This window comes from Macrobrachium rosenbergii, chromosome 24, assembly GCF_040412425.1.
Source record: "Macrobrachium rosenbergii isolate ZJJX-2024 chromosome 24, ASM4041242v1, whole genome shotgun sequence".
Lineage (NCBI taxonomy): Eukaryota > Metazoa > Arthropoda > Malacostraca > Decapoda > Palaemonidae > Macrobrachium > Macrobrachium rosenbergii.
The window spans coordinates 12,254,654-12,277,801 of record NC_089764.1 but is presented as its reverse complement, the minus strand read 5'-3'; the positions used below and the strand labels follow the sequence as shown (position 1 = coordinate 12,277,801).

The 23,148-nt window shown below is 37.0% G+C and overlaps 1 protein-coding gene across 5 annotated transcripts in view; it reads right to left on the bottom strand.

The window, feature by feature from the left end:
• LOC136851871 (retinol dehydrogenase 14-like) overlaps positions 1–22,913 on the bottom strand; it is a 66,268-nt gene extending 43,355 nt beyond the window's left edge. Inside the window, exons 1-10 of one of the 5 annotated variants that reach the window (XM_067126185.1) lie at positions 22,757–22,913; positions 18,875–19,066; positions 17,303–17,395; positions 12,587–12,698; positions 11,769–11,896; positions 9,609–9,685; positions 7,340–7,448; positions 6,902–7,014; positions 5,538–5,627; positions 2,718–3,196 (exon numbers count right to left, since the gene is read on the bottom strand). In XM_067126185.1, coding sequence (XP_066982286.1) covers positions 3,089–3,196; positions 5,538–5,627; positions 6,902–7,014; positions 7,340–7,448; positions 9,609–9,685; positions 11,769–11,896; positions 12,587–12,698; positions 17,303–17,395; positions 18,875–19,046 — 1,002 coding nt within the window. In that variant the 5' untranslated portion in view covers positions 19,047–19,066; positions 22,757–22,913 and the 3' untranslated portion in view covers positions 2,718–3,088. Of the gene's footprint in view, positions 1–2,717; positions 3,197–5,537; positions 5,628–6,901; positions 7,015–7,339; positions 7,449–9,608; positions 9,686–11,768; positions 11,897–12,586; positions 12,699–17,302; positions 17,396–18,874; positions 19,067–21,106; positions 21,328–22,253; positions 22,380–22,731 lie in introns of those variants that run through there. The other 4 variants (XM_067126186.1, XM_067126187.1, XM_067126184.1 and 1 more) reach the window with 4 other exon arrangements.
• Between the last annotated feature and the right edge of the window lie 235 nt (positions 22,914–23,148).

Below are 23,148 nucleotides of genomic sequence, written 5' to 3'. Positions count from 1 at the left end.
ATATATATATATATATATATATATATATTATTATTATATATATATATATATATATATATATATATATATATATATATATATATATATATATATATATATATATATATATATATATATATATATATATATAACTTTTATGCTGTGACGGGAAAAGGACCATATTCATGCAAATTGACTCTGTCTTCTTTGTCCTCAACTTCAGTGATGGATCTTCGATAACATACTTTGCTCTGTTTCAAAAAGGAATTATTCTGAATAACTATAGGACATATCAATGATATAGTCATTTTAGTCGCCTTATTATAATTAACAATTAAAAAATGAGCTTACGTACACGAACAATTGGAAAGTGTCACAGGGCTTCTCGTAATAATAACTAATATAATAATGAGATACATATTCACAAGAATCTTTTTCAAAATAGTGTAAACTTTTTTTACAATAAAAAAAAAATTTTTGTGAAGGGTTTGCCGAAACCTCTATCCACTTGGAGATGTTCTTCTCCTGGCCAAAAGCTTCCTTCTTCTGTGATACCTTTAAATTGTCCCTAAGGCTCGCTGCGATATTTTTGAGAGTGGGCGAGGAGGTGGGGAGGGAGGGGGCAATTGAACTGCGAGTGTAGGCAGAATTCTAAAAGATTAAAATGGTGGAGAGAGAGAGAGAGAGAGAGAGAGAGAGAGAGAGAGAGAGAGAGAGAGAGAGAGAGAGAGAGAGAGAGAGAATCGTAATAGAAAGAAGTCGAATAAAAGAATTTAGACTCCGATAGTCAGGAATAAATTTTTTATATTTCTGCCTTTGAAAGATATAATTTGCTTTGGAGAGAAATTTCGAAATTTGTATAAGACTGGCAAGTTTGGGTGGGTCTTATTTCTTTTGGATACACCAAGAATATATAACGTCAGTGATACCTAGGTAAAAATACAACAGCACCAGAGGCAATGAAAAGTAGAAAGATAAATATGTATGTAACGTAATATAATAATAATAATAATAATAATAATAATAATAATAATAATAATCAAAATTCGCATCTGAGGATCGAAATTCTCCCATTCATCCCCAGCACTACAATGCCGCTCGCACGCAAGACGAGCCCCGAACATCAACATGGGAGAGAAGGCTCCGCCCGAGATGACCTGCCCCGGGCAGCCAATCATGATTCAGCACCGATCAAGACCCCCCTACAAATACCGACCCGAGTACCTTGTTTCTCAACCCCCACCAAAATCACTTTCATGTATCATAATAAAGTTTTCATTAACCTACCCATCTCACAGACTCATCATCAACATAGAGTTACGGGCTGCTCTAGGAGCAAGAGCCCGTGCTGGCACAAGGCCAGCTAAATCTAAAACAACAACAACAACCTTGTTTCTCCAGGCCTTCTTCAACCACGAGCTGGTCGAAACATGTCGACAGTACCTGAAATAGAACCTGAATCCAGACGACTAATTATTTCTGATTGGATATTTCAATAAAAGACTTCCCGCATTCCACACACTATCCTTTTTCCAATGTGAATATCGGCCAGTTGCTAGCTAACATCGCTGAGCCCGAAAAGCGAATCATAAGGAAAATAGAAAAGACACTGTATAAGATAAATTCGCACAATACAGCCATCCTTTTTAATAATAATAATAATAATAATAATAATAATAATAATAATAATAATAATAATAATAATAATAATTCCTATACCGTGAAAACAACTTAATAAACAAACAGTATAAAGACTGCATTTTTTAAAAGGTTATGTATGTCATTGTTAGAATTTCTCTCTTTCAAAGTCATAACTAACGTGGGTCACATTTCAGCTCCGTCTTAGGGTTATAAATCTCTTTTTACTCATTTGATATTAATCTACCTATTGATATCCCAAACATGTTCAGGTCACAAATCAGAGATAACCAGTAACATTAATTTCTCCTGAATGCTTTTTATTTTGATAATGGGGAACTTTCTATCTTTGCTTGTGCTGCCGGATACATTTAACGCTTGTCTGTTTGAAGGGACTGTTTGATATTCGTTACGGAGGTAATTCCATAAATGAAATATTGCTGGATGTAACAGGTCTTATTTTGCTATTAGTGTATTCAAGGTCATTTCATAATACCGTCAGATTTTGAATGATATTTGTTGCCTTTTGTAAAAATTCGTTTGCTGACCGAATTGTAAGAGTGTGTTTCGAGTGTAGCCTCTTTGCTAAGCTAAAATTCCTGAGTCTCTTCTAAAGTTTATGTATCATATATCAGAGAGAGAGAGAGAGAGAGAGAGAGAGAGAGAGAGAGAGAGAGAGAGAGAGAGAGAGAGAGAGCGAGAGAGACCTGTTTAAAAGAGGGTCTACTCCCTTCAAATAATAATAATAATAATATTGAAAATTTGGCTATTAAACCAGGCAATGGGGCATTTACGTTCTATAAGCTCACAGTGACCTTGTTGTTGTGAGAAATGTATTTTTTTAAAGTCTGATTTCTTACTAAAATTGGCCTATAGAGAAAGAATTAGCTTGCTTGGCGAATTGGCAACCTCTGGGAAACCCTGGATTTTGCATAAAATGCAAAATGGCAGCTCCTGACAGCGGTGAAGTTTAACTTTGTAAGCCAACTAAGGTTTCCGCCGATATTTTGATATCAGACGAAAAATACTGTTTACAAAAACAACAAAAATGATTCCAGTCGTAGCATCAATTCTGGTCTAATCCTTCTATAAAACTGATATGGATTTAGGACAGTTTATTTGTATCAATACTGTCGTTGTATTGGTATGTTACTATTATTCATAAAAAAAAATGAAAGATCTTTGACTCTGTGGTCTTATAAACACGCACACTTATGTTAAGTGGTTATAAAATCCTTTTTATATATTGGTGTTTTACATTGCTTTGGTAAGGTTTATTATCAATCTAAAAACGACGAAAGATCAGGCAATCTTATAACGTCTCGAGTATAATACCCTTTAATATTCTGTAACACGGGCAGTGATATTACGACAAATAATCACGCTGTGTATTACACGAAAACCTCAGAATCTCTGCCCAGCGATCACAAAACCAGACAGTCCTGACTTTCAAAATCCAGACTTTGAAGCTTTAGTAGTGCTTCTCATTTGGCTGTAGGTCTACCAATCTCTCGCTGGCTTCCCAGACTTGCTTTGCTAACTCCTCGTTGTTGAGAAGGGCATCTGCCTTAGAAGAGCTCTGGAAATAAATATAAGGAATGACTTTAGATGAATAATAAGGGTGCGCATATCAAGAAATGTGAAGCTGTCGCTGTTGAACTTCTCAGTTCCAGAGGCCCTTTATTCCTCACACCGTTGAACTGTGGAACAGTCTCCCTTCAGAGGATGTCGTGCAATTGGAACTTCAGAAGTTCAAGCGAAGCTGCAATGCATTACTGCCCCAAAGCTATTCTCCTTGCATTTTAATATATCTCTATCTATTTGTTAATTTATTTCTTGTTTTGTGATAAGTGGGATCTCTTCCTTCCGCATTTCCCTTTACCCCCTCTTTGGAAGCTTGAATTTAAAGTCAGTGGCCCCTGTGGACTTGTTCCATATGGATAGGTTTCATTTTCTGAATAATAATAATAATAATAATAATAATAATAATAATAATAATAATAATAATAATAATAATAATAATAATAATAATAATAATTCTGACTATTGCTATATTAATGATGCTTTGCTGCTCCTCACTGTATGGCTTACGTCAGGTTTCTCAGTCTTTGATAGTTGTGCTTTCCTCCTCACGGAATTCAGTCTGTGCCAATCGGAAAGATTAAAAAAAAAAAAAAAGACTGTCTGTCAAATGAATGAGCAATTTTTTTCGTGAACACGACATAATTATCCTTAAAATGTTTCATGACAATTGAGTTTTCCCTAATTTGTCATCGGAGATGATATGAAATAATTCGCTTCATCTTTTTCTACAGACATTTCCTTTTCATGATAGTTAATTAACCAGGTTTATTTCCTTCTTATACAATCATTTCATTCCTTTTACTTTTCAAAGGTGTCTAACGAATCACTTTTCAATTATGTATAGTTCCTCGTTGGACGGGTCGATATCGTTCTCGGCTAGCACTTTGCTGGGCCTGCGTTCGATTCTCCGACCGGCCAATGAAGAATTAGAAGAATTTATTTCTGGTGACAGAAATTCATTTCTCGGTATAATGCGGTTCGGATTCCACAATAAGCTGTATGTCCCGTTGCTAGTAAGCAATTGATTCTTAGCCAAGTAAAATAAGTCTAACCCTTCGGGCCAGCCCTAGGAGAGCTGTTAATCAGCTCAGTGGTCTGGTTAAACTAAGGTATACTTAACTTTAAATTTTTCAATTATGTAGCCATTTCTCGCTAAATATTTGCTTTAGGTCCTTCTACTATCACTAAGAACAAGATTTATCTTAGGTCCGTAGACTGTCTTTATAAACAGGATTTGTTTTAGGCCCGTACACTACCAATAACACAGATTTCTTTTGGTTCAGTAGGCTATTCATAAGAATGAGGTGTGGTTTATGTCAGTACGTTATCAATAAGAATGAGTGTGTTATTATGGGCAGAGAGAGAGAGAGAGAGAGAGAGAGAGAGAGAGAGAGAGAGAGAGAGAGAGAGAGAGAGAGAGAGAGAGAGAATTAAGTAAAACTGATAAAAACTTGAAAGAAATTCCGTGGGATTAAATAAAATAGAACATTTTCTGTGAATAATCCCCAATCTTGAATACAACATAAGCTACCCTGATTTGACTGGCACTGTTCCTGAGATTGTCTGCGTGACAGGAAAGTGATGAAAACTTTTGCTTCCAGGAATGAGAGAGCACATAATGTAAAACTAATGAATAGAAATATTCTTTCCATACTTAAACTAGTTATAGAGGCGATCCGGAGACTAGACAACTACAAACTCGGATATTGTAAGTAGCGTCTCATTGACTCTAACCTAAGAAACGCATCTCTCTACCTACGATGATTATTCGGCAAATAATAAACGACTATTTGTCTTGATTTCCACTCAGTCAAAATCTAACTGTAAAGCGCCTTTTTTCCCATCACGATCGATTTCTTTTTTACGTGGAAGGAAAGCCATGCAGTTTTCTGCTGAAACAGAGTTAAAAAATTCGTCCGAAGGTACTGTCGCAACAGGGAATAATCTAACACTTGTGTTCTAATGCTTCTTTATTCTTCGGAAGATGAACCCTATTCGTATGGAACAAGCCCACCACAGGGGCCAATGAATTGAAATTCAAGCTTCCAAAGAATATGGTGTTCATTCGAAAGAAGTAACAGAAAGTAATGGGAAATACAGAAAGAGGAGACCAGTTAGAAGAACAGATAAATTAACAAATTGATAAATAAATAAAAATGCAAGTAAAATATTAAAATATTATTATGTTCGTGTTTATTTTCTGTTCACAGAAGTAAGACTAAAGCTAGTCATCTATTCACGTCCCCATGGGCCAGTTGTATTTGAAAAGGCGTTTTTCCTCTTCTGTTCATTTCTTACACTCTAACACTTTTCATTTTTTGAACTCTAACACGAACCTTACACTCTTTGAAGAACTTTCCAGTGGTGCTCCCACCTTCCTCGGAAGCAGCCACATATATCACAGTCTGCGCCCCTTGGACCTCAGTCTGTTTGGGAGAAATGTTGATTAAATGAACTGGAGACTCTGGAGTGGTAAGGTGATGAATTTTAGGCTGTCAAGTCAAGCACTGAAGGGCACTTTTGGCCATTCAGTGCTCAAGACAGCGAAAAGGAGTTGGAGTGGTTGGACAGCAAGATAAGGAGATTAATTTGAAAAGTAAGCATCTCACATAAACATGAGAATTCCCCTGATACAAAATAACGAATGATAAACAGTGCAAAAACATATAAAAACTGTGATGTACAAAATGCACAAAATGTTCCAAAACACAGAGGAGATGAAGTACGAACATCTAGAAGGTGGAGCTGGGAGAAAAAACAAGAATGAAGAAAGGAAGAGGCAATGGAGATAAAAGACTAGAAAAAAAAGTGGGTACAGCAGCTAGGGGGGTTTAGTAATGCCTACAGTGCATCACGCATCATCAGGTGAAGGGAACAGACACAGGAATGAAGCTGTGAAACTCGTACCACTCCCTTGAAGAGATCAGAAAACGTGAGGTTAGGAAATGTGAGGTCAAGAAATGTGAGGTCAGACAATGTGAGATCAGAAAGCGTGAGATCAGGAAATGTGAGGTCAGGAAACATGAGGTCAGGAAATGGGAGGTCAGACAATGAGATCAGAAAACGAAATGATCAAGAAAAGATTAGGAGGTCAGGAAACAGAAATGTGAGGTCAGAGATCAAAAAATAAAAAAAACGTGAGGTCAGGAAAATGTCAGATAAAAAACGTGAGGTTAGGAAATGTGAGGTCAGACAATGTGAGGTCAGACAATGTGAGATCAGAAAACGTGAGATCAGTAAATGTGAGGTCAGACAATGTGAGATCAGAAAGCTTGAGATCAGGAAGATCAGGAAACGTGAGGTCAGGAAATGTCAGGAAAATGGGAGGTCAGAAAGATAAAAAAAATGAGGTCAGAGGTCAGACAACGAGATCAGAAAACGTGAGGTCAGGAAACGTGAGGTCAGGAAATGTGAGGTCAGACAATGAGATCAGAAAGCGTGAGATCAGGAAACGTGAGGTCAGGAAACGTGAGGTTAGGAAATGTGAGGTCAGACAATATGAGATCAGAAAACGTGAGGTCAGTAAATGTGAGGTCAGACAATGTGAGATCAGAAAGCGTGAGATCAGGAAACGTTGAGATCAGGAAACGTGAGGTCAGGAAACGTGAGGTCAGACAATGTGAGATCAGAAAACATGAAGTCAGGAAATGTGAGGTCAGGAAATGCTTGATCAGCGGACGAAACAAAACACCGGACTTACTCTTCCCGTGAAAAGAACAAACAACCTGACGAACTTCCCAACCATCAGCCCTCCGGACTTGTCAAAGATTTCGGTGCTCACAAATCCCGGATTAAGAGAATTCACGAAGACATCTGGCGGAAGGAAAATGAGTGAATTAGCGTTTCGATGTGACAATTATATATCTTTCTGTGGTTGTGAAGATTTTACTCAATATGTAACGGAAATTACCCCTAGAATAACTGGAGAGGAAGTAAATTTTAATTATCTTGGGTGTTTTTAAGTTGATAGAAGAATCAGGACTCGAAATGAAGAAATTCTGACTTCCGGGCGAGATTCGAACCAAACTCCGGAATACCAGAACGAGGTGACGATATTCCAGTTGCGGGTTCAATCTTACCGCCAAATCTTATTGTTCATTTCATCCAAAGAAACGAAAAGGGAACAATTTATTCTTACCTTCTCCTTTGGTTAGGTCAGCCAGTCGGCGGGTGAAGAGAACATTGCACGACTTTGACTGGGCGTAGGATTTGAAAGACCGGAAGCCTCCTTTCTCAAAGTTCAGATTCTGCAGAACGAAAAACAAACGTTCCTGAGTGTCCTCTTTATTATTATTATTATTATTGAAATATCCAATTAGAAATCATTCGTCGTCTGGAATTCGGCATCTGAGGATCGAAATTCTCCCAGCACTACAATGCCACTCGCACGCAAGACGAGCCCCGAACATCAACATGGGAGAGAAGGCTCCGCCCGAGATGACCTGCCCCGGGCAGCCAATCATGATTCAGCACCGATCAAGACGCCCCTATAAATACCGACAAAAGCGCCTTGTTTCTCCAGATCTTTTTCAACCACGTCCAGAGGACGACCAACAAGCTGGTCGAAACATGTCGACGGTACCTGAAGTAGAACCTGAATCCAGACGACGAAGGATTTCTAATTGGATATTTCAATAAAAGACTTCCCGCATTCCACATATTATTATTATATTATTATTATTATTATTATTATTATTATTATTATTATTATTATTATTATTATTTGTGAAGAAATCCACATTGGCGTACATGTAACCATATATTATAAATATATATAAAAACGAGAGCTTCCGAGAATCTGCTTGATTCTCGAAAGCTTTCGTTCTGTATTTATATTTCTAATATATATTTACATTTACACTACTGTGGATTTTTTCACCATTTTAGTGACTCATGCTAGTATTAGATTTTTATGGACTATTATTATTATTATTATTATTATTATTATTATTATTATTATTATTATTATTATTATTATTATTATTATTATTATTAAAAACAATTGCTGTTTCAATGACATTTAGCTTGTAGAGTTTTCTCTACTCTACAAACCAAATGCCGCTGAAACAGCAAATGACTTTGATAACACTACTTTAAAAGAGAGTCTCTTACCAGCGTATTATTATTATTATTATTATTATTATTATTATTATTATTATTATTATTATTATTATTATTATTATTATTATTATTATTATTATTCAGAAGCTAAACCCTTATTCAAATGGAACAAACCCACAAGGGACATGGACATGAAATTTAAGCTTCCAAAGAATATTATGTTCATCATTTAAAATAATTAACAGAATGTAATAGGAAATGCAGAAAGAAAAGGTCAGTAATTATAAAAAAGATAAATAAACAAATAATTAGATGAGAATATATATATAAATGATAAAAATACAAGGTGAAAATATGTTTTAGGGCAGTAATGCACAACATCTTCGCTTGAGCTTTCGAGGTCCTGATTGCACAACATCCTAAGGGAGGGAGGATCGATCTGGTAGCTGATTCCTTTTAGATTCGTTTCTCCATGGCTTCGTTTCCTTAGAATATGTTGCTCGTGGCTTTCACTTTTGCTCAGTCTCTGTCTGCTCTTCATAGGAGGTTGAGTAAGAAAGAGAGGAAGAGACGATATTGCCAAAGTGAATTACAAAGTGTAACATGCTTTGAAAAGAATAAGAAAGAGAGGGGAAAAATCGAGATTAACAAAGTGCAATATAAAGTGTAACATGCTTTGAAAAGAATAAGAAACAGCGAGGAAAAATCGAGATTAACAAAGTGCAATATAAAGTGTAACATGCTTTGAAAAGAATAAGAAAGAGAGGGGAAAAATCGACATTAACAAACTGCAATATAAAGTGCAATATGCTTTGAAAAGAATAAGAAACAGAGGAAAAATAAGAAAGAGAAGGAAAAATCGAGATTAACAAAGTGCAATATAAAGTGTAACATGCTTTGAAAAGAATAAGAAACAGCGAGGAAAAATCGAGATTAACAAAGTGCAATATAAAGTGCAATATGCTTTGAAAAGAATAAGAAACAGCGAGGAAAAATTGAGATGAACAAAGTGCAATATAAAGTGCAATATGCTTTGGAACGAACTTTTCCCAGCTACAGTCGTCTCCTGTCTCTTACTCTTGTTGTATCATCCTTTTCAATGTCTTCTCACTCTTCTTCCCCTTATTCTTAACCACATTATTCCTACCGGAAACTGTACTGATCGCCCTTGTATGATTTAGGCCCAAACACATGACTTAGACTAGAGGGTCGCATACCAACACTTCGCTCATCCATGGACAGGCAGAGCCAGGAGCACTGGACACAACATACCGGACGCTTTAATCTTAACAAAAGAAAAAAAGCATACAACAATAATTTAGAAGCCTTAATAAGCTTTTACTTACGTCAACCCTCAAGGTAGAAGTTAGGGCAGAGGAAGCCACGACGACGATGCGACTGGGTCTGCTCTTCTTTATGAGACCTGAAGAAGAAGAAGAAGAAGAAGAAGAAGAAGAAGAAGAAGAAGAAGTGTGCCGACAGTGCACCTCACGTGGTGCACTATAGGCATTACTTATGGTTCTTTGCAACGTCCCTTCGGCGCCTAGCTGCAACCCCATTCTCTCCTTTTACTGTACTTCCGTTCATATTCTTTTTCTTCCATCTTACTTTCCTCAACCTCTCCTAACAATTATAATTGTTCCATAGTGCAACTGCGAGGTTTTTCTCCTGTTACACCTTTTAAACCTCTTATTCTCAATTTTTCTTTCAGCGCTGAATGAACTCATAGGCCCCAGCGCTTGGCCTTCGGCCTAAATTGTATATTCTATCTAGTATAACACAGCACTACCTAATCAAACAGGAAAAGTAAAAGGAAGGGCGGTAGGGGATGTAAAAAGTAAAGTAGAAATTGCTATAATTCTCTAGAAATGAGCTTAGTAACACCACCTTAACTTTTGGAGGTTAGTTAGAAAAGGAAGGGATTATGATAAGTGATACATTTTAAGTATTTATTGCAGAAAATGGTAAAATGTTCAAGGAATAAAACAAACACTCAATTTAGTGAAGTCTCACAGAAAGTGAAGATAAAGATTATCAAAATACTTAGAAAAGAGACCAATAGTAAACAACAAGAGAAGTCAGTGTTATTTGGAAAAAGGGATTACCAATACGACAGAGAAAAGTTATACCAAGTAAAACTGTTTTAAAGTGAAACAGCTCCGCGTCTCACACGAAGTGGTTAGTGTCCCCGCAACTCTGTTTTGTAGAGTGAGCTCTTGCTTAGGAGCCAGGAATCAGGAACCAGGATCGGGTGCCAGGAATCAGGAAAAAGGACTCAATAACCAGGAATCTGGAACCAGGAATCAGGAACCATGAGCCAGAAACCAGGAGCCAGGATCAGAAACCAGGAATCAGGAACCCGGAATCAGAAACCAGAAGCCAGGAACTAGGAATCAGAAAACAGGAATCAGGAATCGGGAACCAGGAACCAGGAATCGGGTATTTGGAACCAGAAACTAGGAACCATGAACCAGGAACCAGAAACCAGGAACCATGAATCATGAACCATTAATCAGGAGTCAGAAAGCAGGATAAGGAAACCATGAATAAAGAACGAGAAAACAGGAACTAGGAATCATGAACTAGGAACCAGGAATAATGAATTGGGAATCATGAACCAGGAATCAAGACCCAGATACCAGGAATCACACACCAGGAACCAGGAATCAAGAATCAGAAACCAGAAACCAGGAATCATGAAATAGACACCAGGAATCAGGAATTCGGAACCAGAAACCAGGAATCAATAATCAGGACTCAGAAACCATGAATATGGAACCAGAAGCCGGGAATCAGGAACCAGGAATCAGGAATCAGAAACCAGGAATCAGAAACCAAGAAACAGGAACCATGAATCTGGAGCCAAGAACCAGGAACTAGAAATTGGGAATCAGGAATCAGAAACCAGAAATCAGGAATTGGGAATCAGGTACCATGAATTATGGACCAGGGATCAGAAACCAGAAACCAGGAATCAAGAACCAGGAACCAGGAATCCGGAACCAAGAACCAGAAATAAGAAACCAGGAATCAAGAGCCATGAATGAGGAATCAAGAGGCAAGAATCAGAAAGTATGAACCAGAAATCAGGAATCTGATACCACGAACCAGGGATCAGGAACCAAAAACCAGGAATCAGACACCAGCAATCAGGAACCAGGAATCAGGATCCAGGAATGAAGAAATGGAAATCAGAAACAAAGAAACAGGAATCAGGAACCAAGAATCAGGAATCAAAAACCAGGAATCAGGAACAAGAACCAGGAATCAGGAACCAGGAACCAGGAACCAAAAACCAGGAACCAGGATCGGACGAGATCAGACTTTTCTAGCTGTGGAGAATCTAATCTTTTTAATGATTTTAATCTTTTTAGTTTTGCCTTTCTCTCGAACTCAGATTCCCAGCGAATGTATATAACAAACATATGTTTATAACAACCACATCCGCGCATGCGCACATCCACTGAAGAGACAAGAAGCTTCATAACCGGATCCTCAATCCTTACCGAGCAAAATGTTAGTTAATAGAAAGTGACCGAAGTGATTCGTAGCCATTGTGTATTCCAATCCGTCCGCTGTTAAGTTACGGTGGTCCAGACCAGCTATTCCGGCATTGAGGATCAACACGTCAATCCTAGAATAATAATAATAATAATAATAATAATAATAATAATAATAATAATAATAATAATAATAATAATAATAATAATAATAATAATAAGGAAGTAGACTCTCTCTGTTGAAAAGGATAGCTGCGTCATTCGAGTTTATTTTATGTTAATTCTTCTCAATTTAATTTTTCATTATTCTTCTGATTTGTCAATATTGGGCAATGATTGGCCAATGTTCATACTTTGGTAAAGAAAAATATATTTTCAAAGAATCATAGGGAAAAATGAGAGGATTCAATACCAATTAACAACAACAACAACAACAACAACAATAATAATAATAATAATAATAATAATAATAATAATAATAATAATAAATAATAATAATAATAATAAAATAATAATTATTTTAACATAATCATAGCTTAATCTATGTTAGTTTTCAGGTCAAATCCAGTAAATTATCACTAAATTTCATGCAACGATAATAAGGAAAATTAAGTAATAATAATTATAATGATAATAATAATTACTTGATCTATATTATTAATCAGATAAAATCTAGTGAATTATCATCAATCATTGATATATATATATATATATATATATATATATATATATATATATATATATATATATATATATATATATATAATATATATATATATATAAAGTTAATTGACGTCTTATAAAAACTGTGAGAGAATTCTCGCCTTTCCTCCTCAACCAAGATTTCATTGGCAAACTTTCGGACGGAGGCAAGGGACGAGGTGTCTAGCTGCTTCACGTGGACGTCTTCATTCCCCGTCGTGTTGCGTATGTCCTCTGTGGTGAGAGAGAGAGAGAGAGAGAGAGAGAGAGAGAGAGAGAGAGAGAGAGAGAGAGAGAGAGAGAGAGTTACGTTTATCGTAAATATAAAAACAAAATCAAAGATAACGACACTTTGACCTTCAGTCAAATTAAATAGATTGCTTCAGGTGACTGGTTAAAGTTCATTGTTATTATCAATTATCTATGATAAAAAATGGCAAGATTCTTTCAATCTTATCTTATAATTTACTCTAGTGTACGGTGCATCATGTATGTCCTGATATGTATACACGCGCATATGTATTTCAAGAGTGTTTTAACGTGAGAAAATGGTGATATGGGTATGACAGTGTTTTTTTTTTTTTTTTTTAAGAATGTAATAAGGAAATATTACAGAACTAAGGTGTACCAACACTGTTTGCGTTTGTGCTTTGAAGACACCCAGTACATGACAGAATGGCGTATTGATGAGTGATTGCAGTACATTCGAATGATTACAGATGGTCAATGATAAGCAGAGATTACAGTGGGGCGGATAAACAAAAAATCGTGCACTTTGGGGTAGAAGCGTAAAACTTTAGCCCCCAATGAACATTTCTGGATATGGACCCCAGTTAGCGGTGCCTACTCGTGGCTACAACAGGATGTCATCTTTTATCACTCGTTTACCCATATTTTCATGCAAACTGCACTTCTGGACTGCCTTTCAGCACTCAAGTACATTCTGACCTGTCAAGTAATGGGTTTTCGTATCCTCTCAAGTGATCAGAAATACGTCCAACCGAAAAAAATGTAAAAATATATCTCAGGGCAGCCATTTTCAAAATGGCCGCCAGAAGATCAAATTCATCTAGGAGGCATTTTAAAAATGATAGGGCCTGTCTTAGTGTCTAAACAAATGATTTTGGCTATTAAAAATACTCCGAACCTAAAATAGTTTTCCTGTGGTGAGTCAGACATCTTGTAATTCAAAATCGTTGCCAAAATTTCCGGACATTTAGTGGCAACTTTGCTCTTGGTCGCCAAATTGTATATATTTTACAGCATCTTTGCTTTCGGTAGATAAAATAATTTATCTGAGGGTGGTTGCACTTATAAACATCAGGGTCAGACATTAATCCCTGCCAGACTGCCCAAGGCAGGAAAAAGGTCCTCAGGGGCAAGTGTAACATGTCAACAACTTGCCAAACAGGCCAAATAGCTTTCATACAAAGACCATATATACTGACACAATATCCATTGATGCAACTTTCAAGTACTGTGTCACAATTATTGTATGGCAAAATAAAACATGAATGTGACTATAGTTAAATAAAATAGGTAGTCCTAAAAAGATTACACTGTGTGGGACAACTGGACAATGGATTGAAGTGACTTTAGTGGGTACCTCCTGACTGAGCAAATCAGTAAAGGTTAAAGTCTGGCCCTGTTGTTTATGTCATTATTTACGTTCAGGACTAATAAGCGAAGCTTAGCTGTTAAAGTAATGATGGTTTTTGCATTTTCGCTCTCTAAATGTAAAATTGTATGACTTTTTATTTTTCAGGTATACCCCAATGGCAGAAAAATGTACAGATTAAAAGCAATTGCTTCAAACCTGAATGCAAGAATTAGACTATGTGTAATGGTGATGGTGCTTAACTTAGAGTAGTTTGTGAGTTTAACCTGCAAGTATGGCTAAACAACCCAAGCTTTCAGATTCTGCTAAAGCAGGTTCCTCCAATAACAGCGATGACTCTATTGACTAGAAACTTTGTTCTTTGCTAAGATTATATGCTTGAGCCTTTACACTATCCCAGTTAATGCGAACGATAAGATAAGGGTGCTGGGTATAAATATGTTGCAGAAAATCTTCAAAAGTTTTAAGAAGTGGGCTCTCTTCCTGTAAAAATTAGTATACAGAAACTGGATGAAGGATCTGGTGTGGAAGCAACACTTACTAGACACAATGCAAAGGGGCACAAATCATGCAAAAACAAGATTAGTAACTTAAAGTTGGGGAGTGAACTGAAAAGAAAGAGTGATACTAAAGGGTCATATGGGCCAAGCCCCCCCAAAAAAAAAAAAAAGAAGGAAGAGCTCAGCTAAAAGGAAGACACATGCTTCTTTTGTAATAAAGACTGGAAAGTGCTTCTTTTCTTCTACCTTTGGGCTTGATTTCAAAGTTAGAAAGTGTGCAACAGAACTGAAAGATACAAAACTGTTAGGAAACTGTTTGGTAGCAATAGATGCACATTATCACAACAAATGTTTAGCAAACCTTTACAGACTTGCCAAAAACTTGAGACAAGAAAAGAGAGTACAAATGAAGGAGCAAAGTATGGAGTGCATGAGCCGATTTCATATGTAGAAACCTTTAGGGACTCATCAGAAAGAAGACCTGTTTTCAGCATAAAGGAACTGAAAAACTTGTACAAGTCAAGGCTCCAAAATCTTGACATACTAAAACCACAGGTTCACAAAACCAGACTTAAAAACAGAATATTGGCAGCAATCCCTGACCTCCGAGACCACAAGCAGGGAAGAGGAAGTCCTCTTTGCTTTTGATAAGGATATTGGGGCTGTATTAAAAGGGGCCAATGATAGGGACTTTGACTCTGAGGCTCTGATATTAGCAAGTGCTGCCAAAATTATACGCCGTGATATCTTTGAACTCAAACAAGTATTCACAGGAACATTTCCGGAAGTCTGTCAGGAACAGTCTGTTCCTGCCTCTCTTGCAGCCTTGCTTAACATGACACTGGATGGACCTAGCATAAAAGAACTGGAAAACAAGAAGGCCAAGACCCGTGCTTCCCAAACAATCTCTCAGCTGATTGTGTTCAATACACTAAAGTCTAGATGCAATACTATAAAAGCCAGTACCTCAAGCCAAAGGCACCAAGAAATAGAGAAACACCAGTTTCCATTTAGAGGCAGACTAGCGGTTAGTGCTGCATGTGCCTGACGCAGCCAGCAAAGGGTATCAAAGAAGTTGTCGTCATAACTGTGTCCAGTTTGCACAAGATACCTTACCCCGTGTCCGAAGTATGGGTATCCTTTGACGTAGGAAAGCATCACAGATACATTGCAGCACATGAAATAGCTGGTGCTTTGGGTCCCTCAAAAGCAAACTCATTGGCAGTCTTCCACGCCTTATCGGCTGTGATGTTACCTCATTCTTTGCTGGTAAGAGCAAATCAAGTGCCTGGGATACATGGAATGTATTTGATGGGGTGACAGATGCATTTCTGATTTTAGCAGAAGCTCCAGCAGATATCCCAGACAACATGATGAGCTGGAACAGCTTGTGGCACTCTGGTACGACAGAATGGGAGGGCTATCCAAAGTCAATGAAGTCAGACAGCATATGTTCGCAAGGAAGTCCAGGGCTTTGGAGCATATCCCTCCAACACAAGCAGCCCTCAAGCAACACACATTGCAAGCGGCGTATCAAGGAAGCCATGTGTGAGGACAGGTACTTCAAAAGGACACCGAATTACCAGATCTTGCAGATTTGGGGATGGGAGAAGCAAGATGGATCGTCCTGGGTACCAAAGTGGACAACCCTTCCTCAAGCTCAAGAAAGCAGTTATGAACTTATACACTGTAAATGCAAGAAAGCATTTGCATCTCCCTGCAAATGCTGCACAAATGGCTTGAAGTGCACAGTTCTTTGTATTTGTGAAGGAAAATGCTTTCAGAAGTGACTCATTTTGTCTCAATTGCAGTTGTAATGATTATGCCTATACATATTGAATTTTTGTAAACTGGAAGCTCATTAAGGATGTTGTATGACATATGCCTAACCATAGACTCTAAAATAGTCCACCTTCAAGTTGTTATTTGTAATAAGTATCTCTGACTGGTTATATAAGTTATATGTTGCAAGTAGCAAAGTGAGTTCAAGTATCGTCTCTTATGTTGCGTTAAAGAGATACGTCAGCTATTTCAGAAAAATGAATAAATATCCTTATTCAAATATGTATTCTTATACAAAAATTTATCTACTTTAATACTCTCACTATTTATTGGTGCATTTGCAGGTGTGCTGAAGAATAGTCACGCGGTTTGATTTAAGAATTTGCAATAATAGAATACAATGTTACTAAGAGTATTACCGAAGGAGTAAACGTTTATGTCGGCTATTTAGAAAATGGCAGACATTATTTGACTTATGTAAATAAGTTAAATAATGCAAATAATGTAAATAAGTTAAATAATTTGTAGAGACTTGGGAAAGACAGGCAACACATTTTGTACATATGAGAGGAAGTAATGGAGTCAAAACTTAGTCTAATGTGGCTGAATAACAAAAATATGGGGTAACAATCGGTCCTTAGATTGCAAGCTCCATACTGGCCACCGGGGGACAGGACTGATTGGGGTTCATATCCGAAAATGTTCAGTGGGGTGTAAAGTAAACATGTACAAAGTTTTACGCTTCTACCCCAAAGTGCACGATCGGGTTTTAGTGGAAGAGGTATCTGGATGATATGATAAGATAACGAGAAAGCCAGCTCTTGACTGTACCTTGCAGGACCAAACGAGTGCTTGAACTGATAATAAGGACATGATACGATTATTCACAATTTTGTCAAGAAGGCCCCTAATAACGATAATAATTGAATATTTCTCACCTGCAACTTTTGTGGCCTTGGGAATGTTTCTGCAGCCTAATATCAACCTCGCTCCCTTTCTTGCCAAATCTCTCGCTGTCTCCTTTCCTATGCCTGAGAAAAGGCATAAGAATATATCACTTCCTCGAATCTCTCTCTCTCTCTCTCTCTCTCTCTCGCTCATGTGGAACTGGTAATAGAAGCTGGAATACTTATTAAAATTATAGTGCTGTAAAAGTTTTATTTATATATATTAATATATATGTATTTATGTATGCATGTGTATGTATATAATGTACAATATATATTCAGGCAGCAGGAAGTTTGCAAAATATTTTATAGGAAATTTGTGGAGCGCCTGTGGAAGCCAAAGTTGGAACGTATGATGGGAAGGTTGAACCAACTCTCCTCTGTGGAACTAAAGTGTGGATGTTGAATCCAAATGAAAGACCAAATGTACATACAACCGGCAGAGATGACTTGTTTACTTGGTATTTGTATAACAGTGGACAGGCTGCTGCTGCAAACGCTATCGTTTTCTAGCATCCATGTTTAATACTACACTGTTTGCTAGGAGTTTTATTGTGACTACAACTAAAATATGGAATAGTTTTCCAAGTGCAGTTGTGGAATCTTCTGATTTCCAAATAATTACGCAAGGAGCAATTTCACTCCTGCTCTCTCCTGGTGTCTCCTGAATTTCAGGTGTATCGGTTTCATTTTCTATTCCTTTATATTTATTTACTTATTTATTTATCATCTTTTCCTCTAACTTTCTCTTGCTGCAGGCTGATTTGTCTTTGGAGACCTCTTGGGTTTATCATAATCTGTTGACTCTGTCTATAAGGGTTTTCAGCCAAAGATTTAAAGAAGAAAAGAAACTAAAGGGTGGTAAAAGGGTTAGTGTGAGTGTAAGGAAGGATCAGACACAAATAGAGAGTACTGGGAGGAAGGAGGAGAGAAAGACCTTGAAAGGGATAATGGATGGATGAAATTGTTATTGGAAAGAAGGGGCCTTAGTATGCAGGATGTGAGGGAGAATGTGCAAGATAGAAGTAAATGGTGCAAAATGTGTAAAGGTTTCAACACACTGCTGGTGAGCCTACTGTGAAGGCGCAAAAAGCTGCTAGTGTCATGGACTTTTTTCTGCACAGGGAGTTCTTTCATCCAGCAGTTTTAAGAGAATATAGGATAGAGCATTTAGGCCAAAGGCCAAGCTCTGGGACCTATGAGGTCATTAAGTGCTGAAATGGAAATTGAGAGTAAAAAGGTTTGAAAGGTGAAAGAGAAGAAAAACCTCTAAAGTTGCACTATGAATCCATTGTTAGGAGATGGTAGGGGAAAGTAAGACGGAAGAAAGAGAATATGAATAGAGGAGGTATAGTAAAAGGAATGAAAGGGGTTGCAGCTACGGCCCTAAGGAAGGGACGCTGCAAAGAACCTAAAGTGAGGCTCATACTGCACCACTTGAAGTGCACTGACGACACTAAGCCCCCTATGGCCCTAGTAGCTTTAAGTGCTAAGGTAGTGGTGACCACTGTCCTTCCTTTTAGTGGGAGCATTACAGAGTTTTTATAGGGACTAAGTCATTACCTGCCGATGCTCCCGTTATGATAACCGTCTTCCCTTCCATCCTGACGTGGTCCAAGTTAGCCATTGCGGCTTTCCGACGGTAAATGATTCCTCGGATGTAGACTACAAGAAGCAGCAAGGCCAGGGCGAGGATTGTAGCCAAAATGGCGTATCCAATCGACGAAATGTCCATGACTGCTCTTGTTGGATTGGCTGAAATGGTAGATTGAATGGTTCAGATTATTATTATTATTATTATTATTATTATTATTATTATTATTATTATTATTATTATTATTATTATTATTATTATTATGCAGCCATATTATTCAACAAAACTTGACTCAAAGAGGGTCTTCTTCTTCATTATTATTATTATTATTATTATTATTATTATTATTATTATTATTATTATTATTATTATTATTATTATTATTATTCAGAAAATTAACCCTATTCATATGGAACAAGCCCACCAAAGGGGCCATTGACTTGAAATTCAAGCTTCCATTTGTTTACTTTTCAATTTATTTAGTTTGTCTCTTCACACCTAATGCAAAAAAAAAAAATAACAAAGAAGAGATAATATAAAAGGTTTTATATATCCATTTTATTTAATAAGAATTTTTTAATTTATTTTTTTAGGAAGATACCAGTAATCTGGCCAGCGTAACAGATGTGGATTGAATTGAAAAAATTGATCGCGAACGCTTGAGTTTAATCTAATCAAGTCTAGTCAGACTGAACAGGATACTACTGATATGAACTTTCCACAGTTGACCTTCCTCTTTAGGTCATTAGATTTCACTGAGATATCAGGTGATGCATTAATAGGGAAAGAAAAAGATTTGTTAAAGAAACTCAGTAAAAAGTAAGATGATGATAGGCTGTGGTCTGTGATGCAAAGATGGTATTTGAGAGAGATAGTATTATATCGCATAATATTACTGCTAGTATTAGTGGTTTCAGAAGTTGGGTATATATATATATATATATATATATATATATATATATATATATATATATATATATATATATATATATATATATATATATATATACTATATATGTATATGTATATTTAGTGGGGCAGTTATTCACTTCTTGAAAACTGTTTGTAGTACTGCGTGCTTTCACTTCTGTGGGAACAAGTTGCTTGAGATTTAACTATGTTTGGAGCGTACACTCATCATGCTCAGATGTCAACTATCTTGGAAAATTCACGAGTTTTTTTATTTAAAATGGAAATTATGTTTCCCCTAAATACATATATTTCTAGTCTTAAAAATTGTATAAACTTTCCACCTTTTAAAGGATAGTAGTGACCGAGTCTTTATCTTAAAAGGCACATTGTAAAATTTGTGGACTTAGAATTCTTACTTAGTCTATGGGCACTCAGAAATTTTATATAAGTTCACAAGTCACTTTGAGCCTTTACTGTTACTTCTCCACACATCTCGACACTCTCCTGCGCTAGCGCCCTTTTCTAACTCTCTGTTATCCTAAGAACCTCCATATATATAGGGTTCTGTCTGATAGTCCTACGATACCAAACATGGTACAAATTTTCCAAGTTTCGTCTCTATGGCTCCCGTTTCCATTAATGTTCACGTTCACTTTTCTATACATTTCGTTCGAGGGCTGTTATTAAGTTCAATGGTGACAAGATGTCGGCTGGCCACCTTCCTCGAAAGGCTCCCATAGTTGGCCTATTTCGATTAACTTCTCACTTCTCAAAAATCGCTGAACACCTTTTTCCCGTGCGAGACACAGCACTAATTTGTATGGGCAGAAGTCGGTTGGTCCCGGCCTCTGGGATTCATTCAGTTCGTTACAGCCCCTTTGCTGTTTTTCCCTCTGTCTTTATCGGTAATTTTCTGTATGCCTTTGCGCTTTAATAAAGATATTTAATTTATTCTGTTACAACTCGATATTTAATTTATTCTGTTACAGACTCGACTCCATTACACACACACATACATATACATATGTGTGATATATATATATATATATATATATATATATATATATATATATATATATATATATATATATATATATATATATATATATATATATATATATATATATATATATACTGAGCTGTTACCACTAACAGTGGCTAACAATGGCTGGTACCGTAGTAAAACCAATACAGCCGTTTGCGCTAAATTCGTACTTTTAACTGCTATACTATGGATAAATATCCTTTGCAGTATAATATCAACAATATTAGCCACTTCCTACACTTACACTGCTTATTCATGTATACCATCAATAGACTATCATCCAAAAAGGTGGTTTCACAGCAAAATAATGCAACAGCCTTTCCCACATTCATCCTATTATAACTGGTAGATTAGGGCTGATTTTCCTGGCTCAGAATATATCAGAGTTAGACTCATGATACGCTTGTTGAGAAAACTCTTCTCTCTCTCTCTCTCTCTCTCTCTCTCTCTACTCTGATAAATGACTCTCTCTCCTCTCTCTCCCTCTGATAAATGACTCACCCCAACCCCTATCCCTATCATTTCTGGCATGCGGATGTTGTTATCTCAATTTTAGTTTTCTGTAAAAGAAAAATATTGTGCCGGCTTTGTCTGTCGATCCGCACTTTAATCTGTCTGCATTTTTTCTGTCTGCACTTTATTATATCTGCACTTTTTTTCTGTCCGCACTTTTTGTGTCTGCCCTCAGGTCTTAAAAACTACCGAGGCTAGAGGGCTGCAAATTGGTATGTTGATCATCCACCATCCAATCATCAAACATACCAAATTGCAGCCGTGTAGCCTCAGTAGTTTTATCTTATTTAAAGTTAAAGTTAGCCACAATCGTGCATCTGGCAATAATTTAGGATAGGCCACCACCGGAACGTGGTTAGTTTCATGGACCGCGCAAATAGCATTATACCGAGACCACCGAAAGATAGATCTATTTTCGGTGGTCTTGATTATACGCTGTAGCGGCTGCACAGAAAACTTGATTACTTGTTTTTGTTGTTCACATAAGTGGTCAGTTGATCAAGCACTTTCAAGGTCTCTCTCTCTCTCTCTCTCTCTCTCTCTCTCTCTCTCTCTCTCTCTCTCTCTCCCAATACGAAAGAGTTTCAAGGTCATTTCCTCGAAATATGTACGCTTCTATGATTTCCACTTCTTCAAACACTCTATATTTTGCGTAGGTCTTCTTTCTTAGGTCTCCATCGTGCAATGAAGAATAACTTAGGTCTATATAGTGCAATAAAAAAAACTTACGTCTAAATCGTACAATCAAGAATAACTTAGGTCTACATCGTACAATAAAAAACTTAGGTCTACATCGTGCAAGAAAAAGGAATTTAATCTACATCGTGAAGTAAAAAATAACTTAAACAAAGGAAGGTAAATTTCTCAAGTTATCTCACCTGTAGTGCATCGTAGGGCCTACCTTCTTCAATGTTATACAGTCAAAATATTTTTATTGATAAACAGTATCTCCGCGTTGAGCTCTTTCTTAGAATTGCCAAGACTTTGAACAATTTCAATTCTTTCGCAGACCTAAATTGGTGTGGTGCAATCTTCCGATCACCACATGACGATAAGTTCAGGAGAGAGAGAGAGAGAGAGAGAGAGAGAGAGAGAGAGAGAGAGAGAGAGAGAGAGAGAGAGAGAGTTTCTCTCCGAGTGTGGTAAATTGTGAAATTTTAGTATATTTCGCCATTACTTCTGCGGCATCTATTCTCTTACTTATGTGATTCCCTCATTCAGGCAGATCTAGTATACAGTATATCAAAGGCAAAAAAATTCTGATTTAATCGACAAGTATGTGAGCAGTAACTCCCAGTGGTACTATGTCTCTCTCTCTCTCTCTCTCCCTGTGGTGGAGCTCTTCCTTAGAATTACCTAAATCTTTTTTTATATGACAGACCTTTCGGGGGCCCGAATCAACTCATAAATAATCCAGAAAGGTTTGGGAAGAGGTTCAGCATCCAGACGTTAACTAAGTGAGCACTGACTGAATCTTGGTCTGATACTGAGTCTGAGACTGACAGATTACACAAGCCTCCTCGGCCCTCGCTCCCAGCAGCCCGGGTTGATCTGTTGCCAGTTAAGCAAATTTCTCGAGAGATATAAATGTCTTTTCCTTTCCACCTTTAGCTCTGAAAAGGAAGTGTTTTTTTTTTTTCTTAACCCTTAATTAAGGGACGGGCTAAATATATATTAAACATTCCCCCAAGACCGGGAAAACTTTAAGGTTGGCCAATTTAAGGGAAAAACACGTTAATGGAAAGAGGAAGATATGGAAAAATGCGCAGGGTG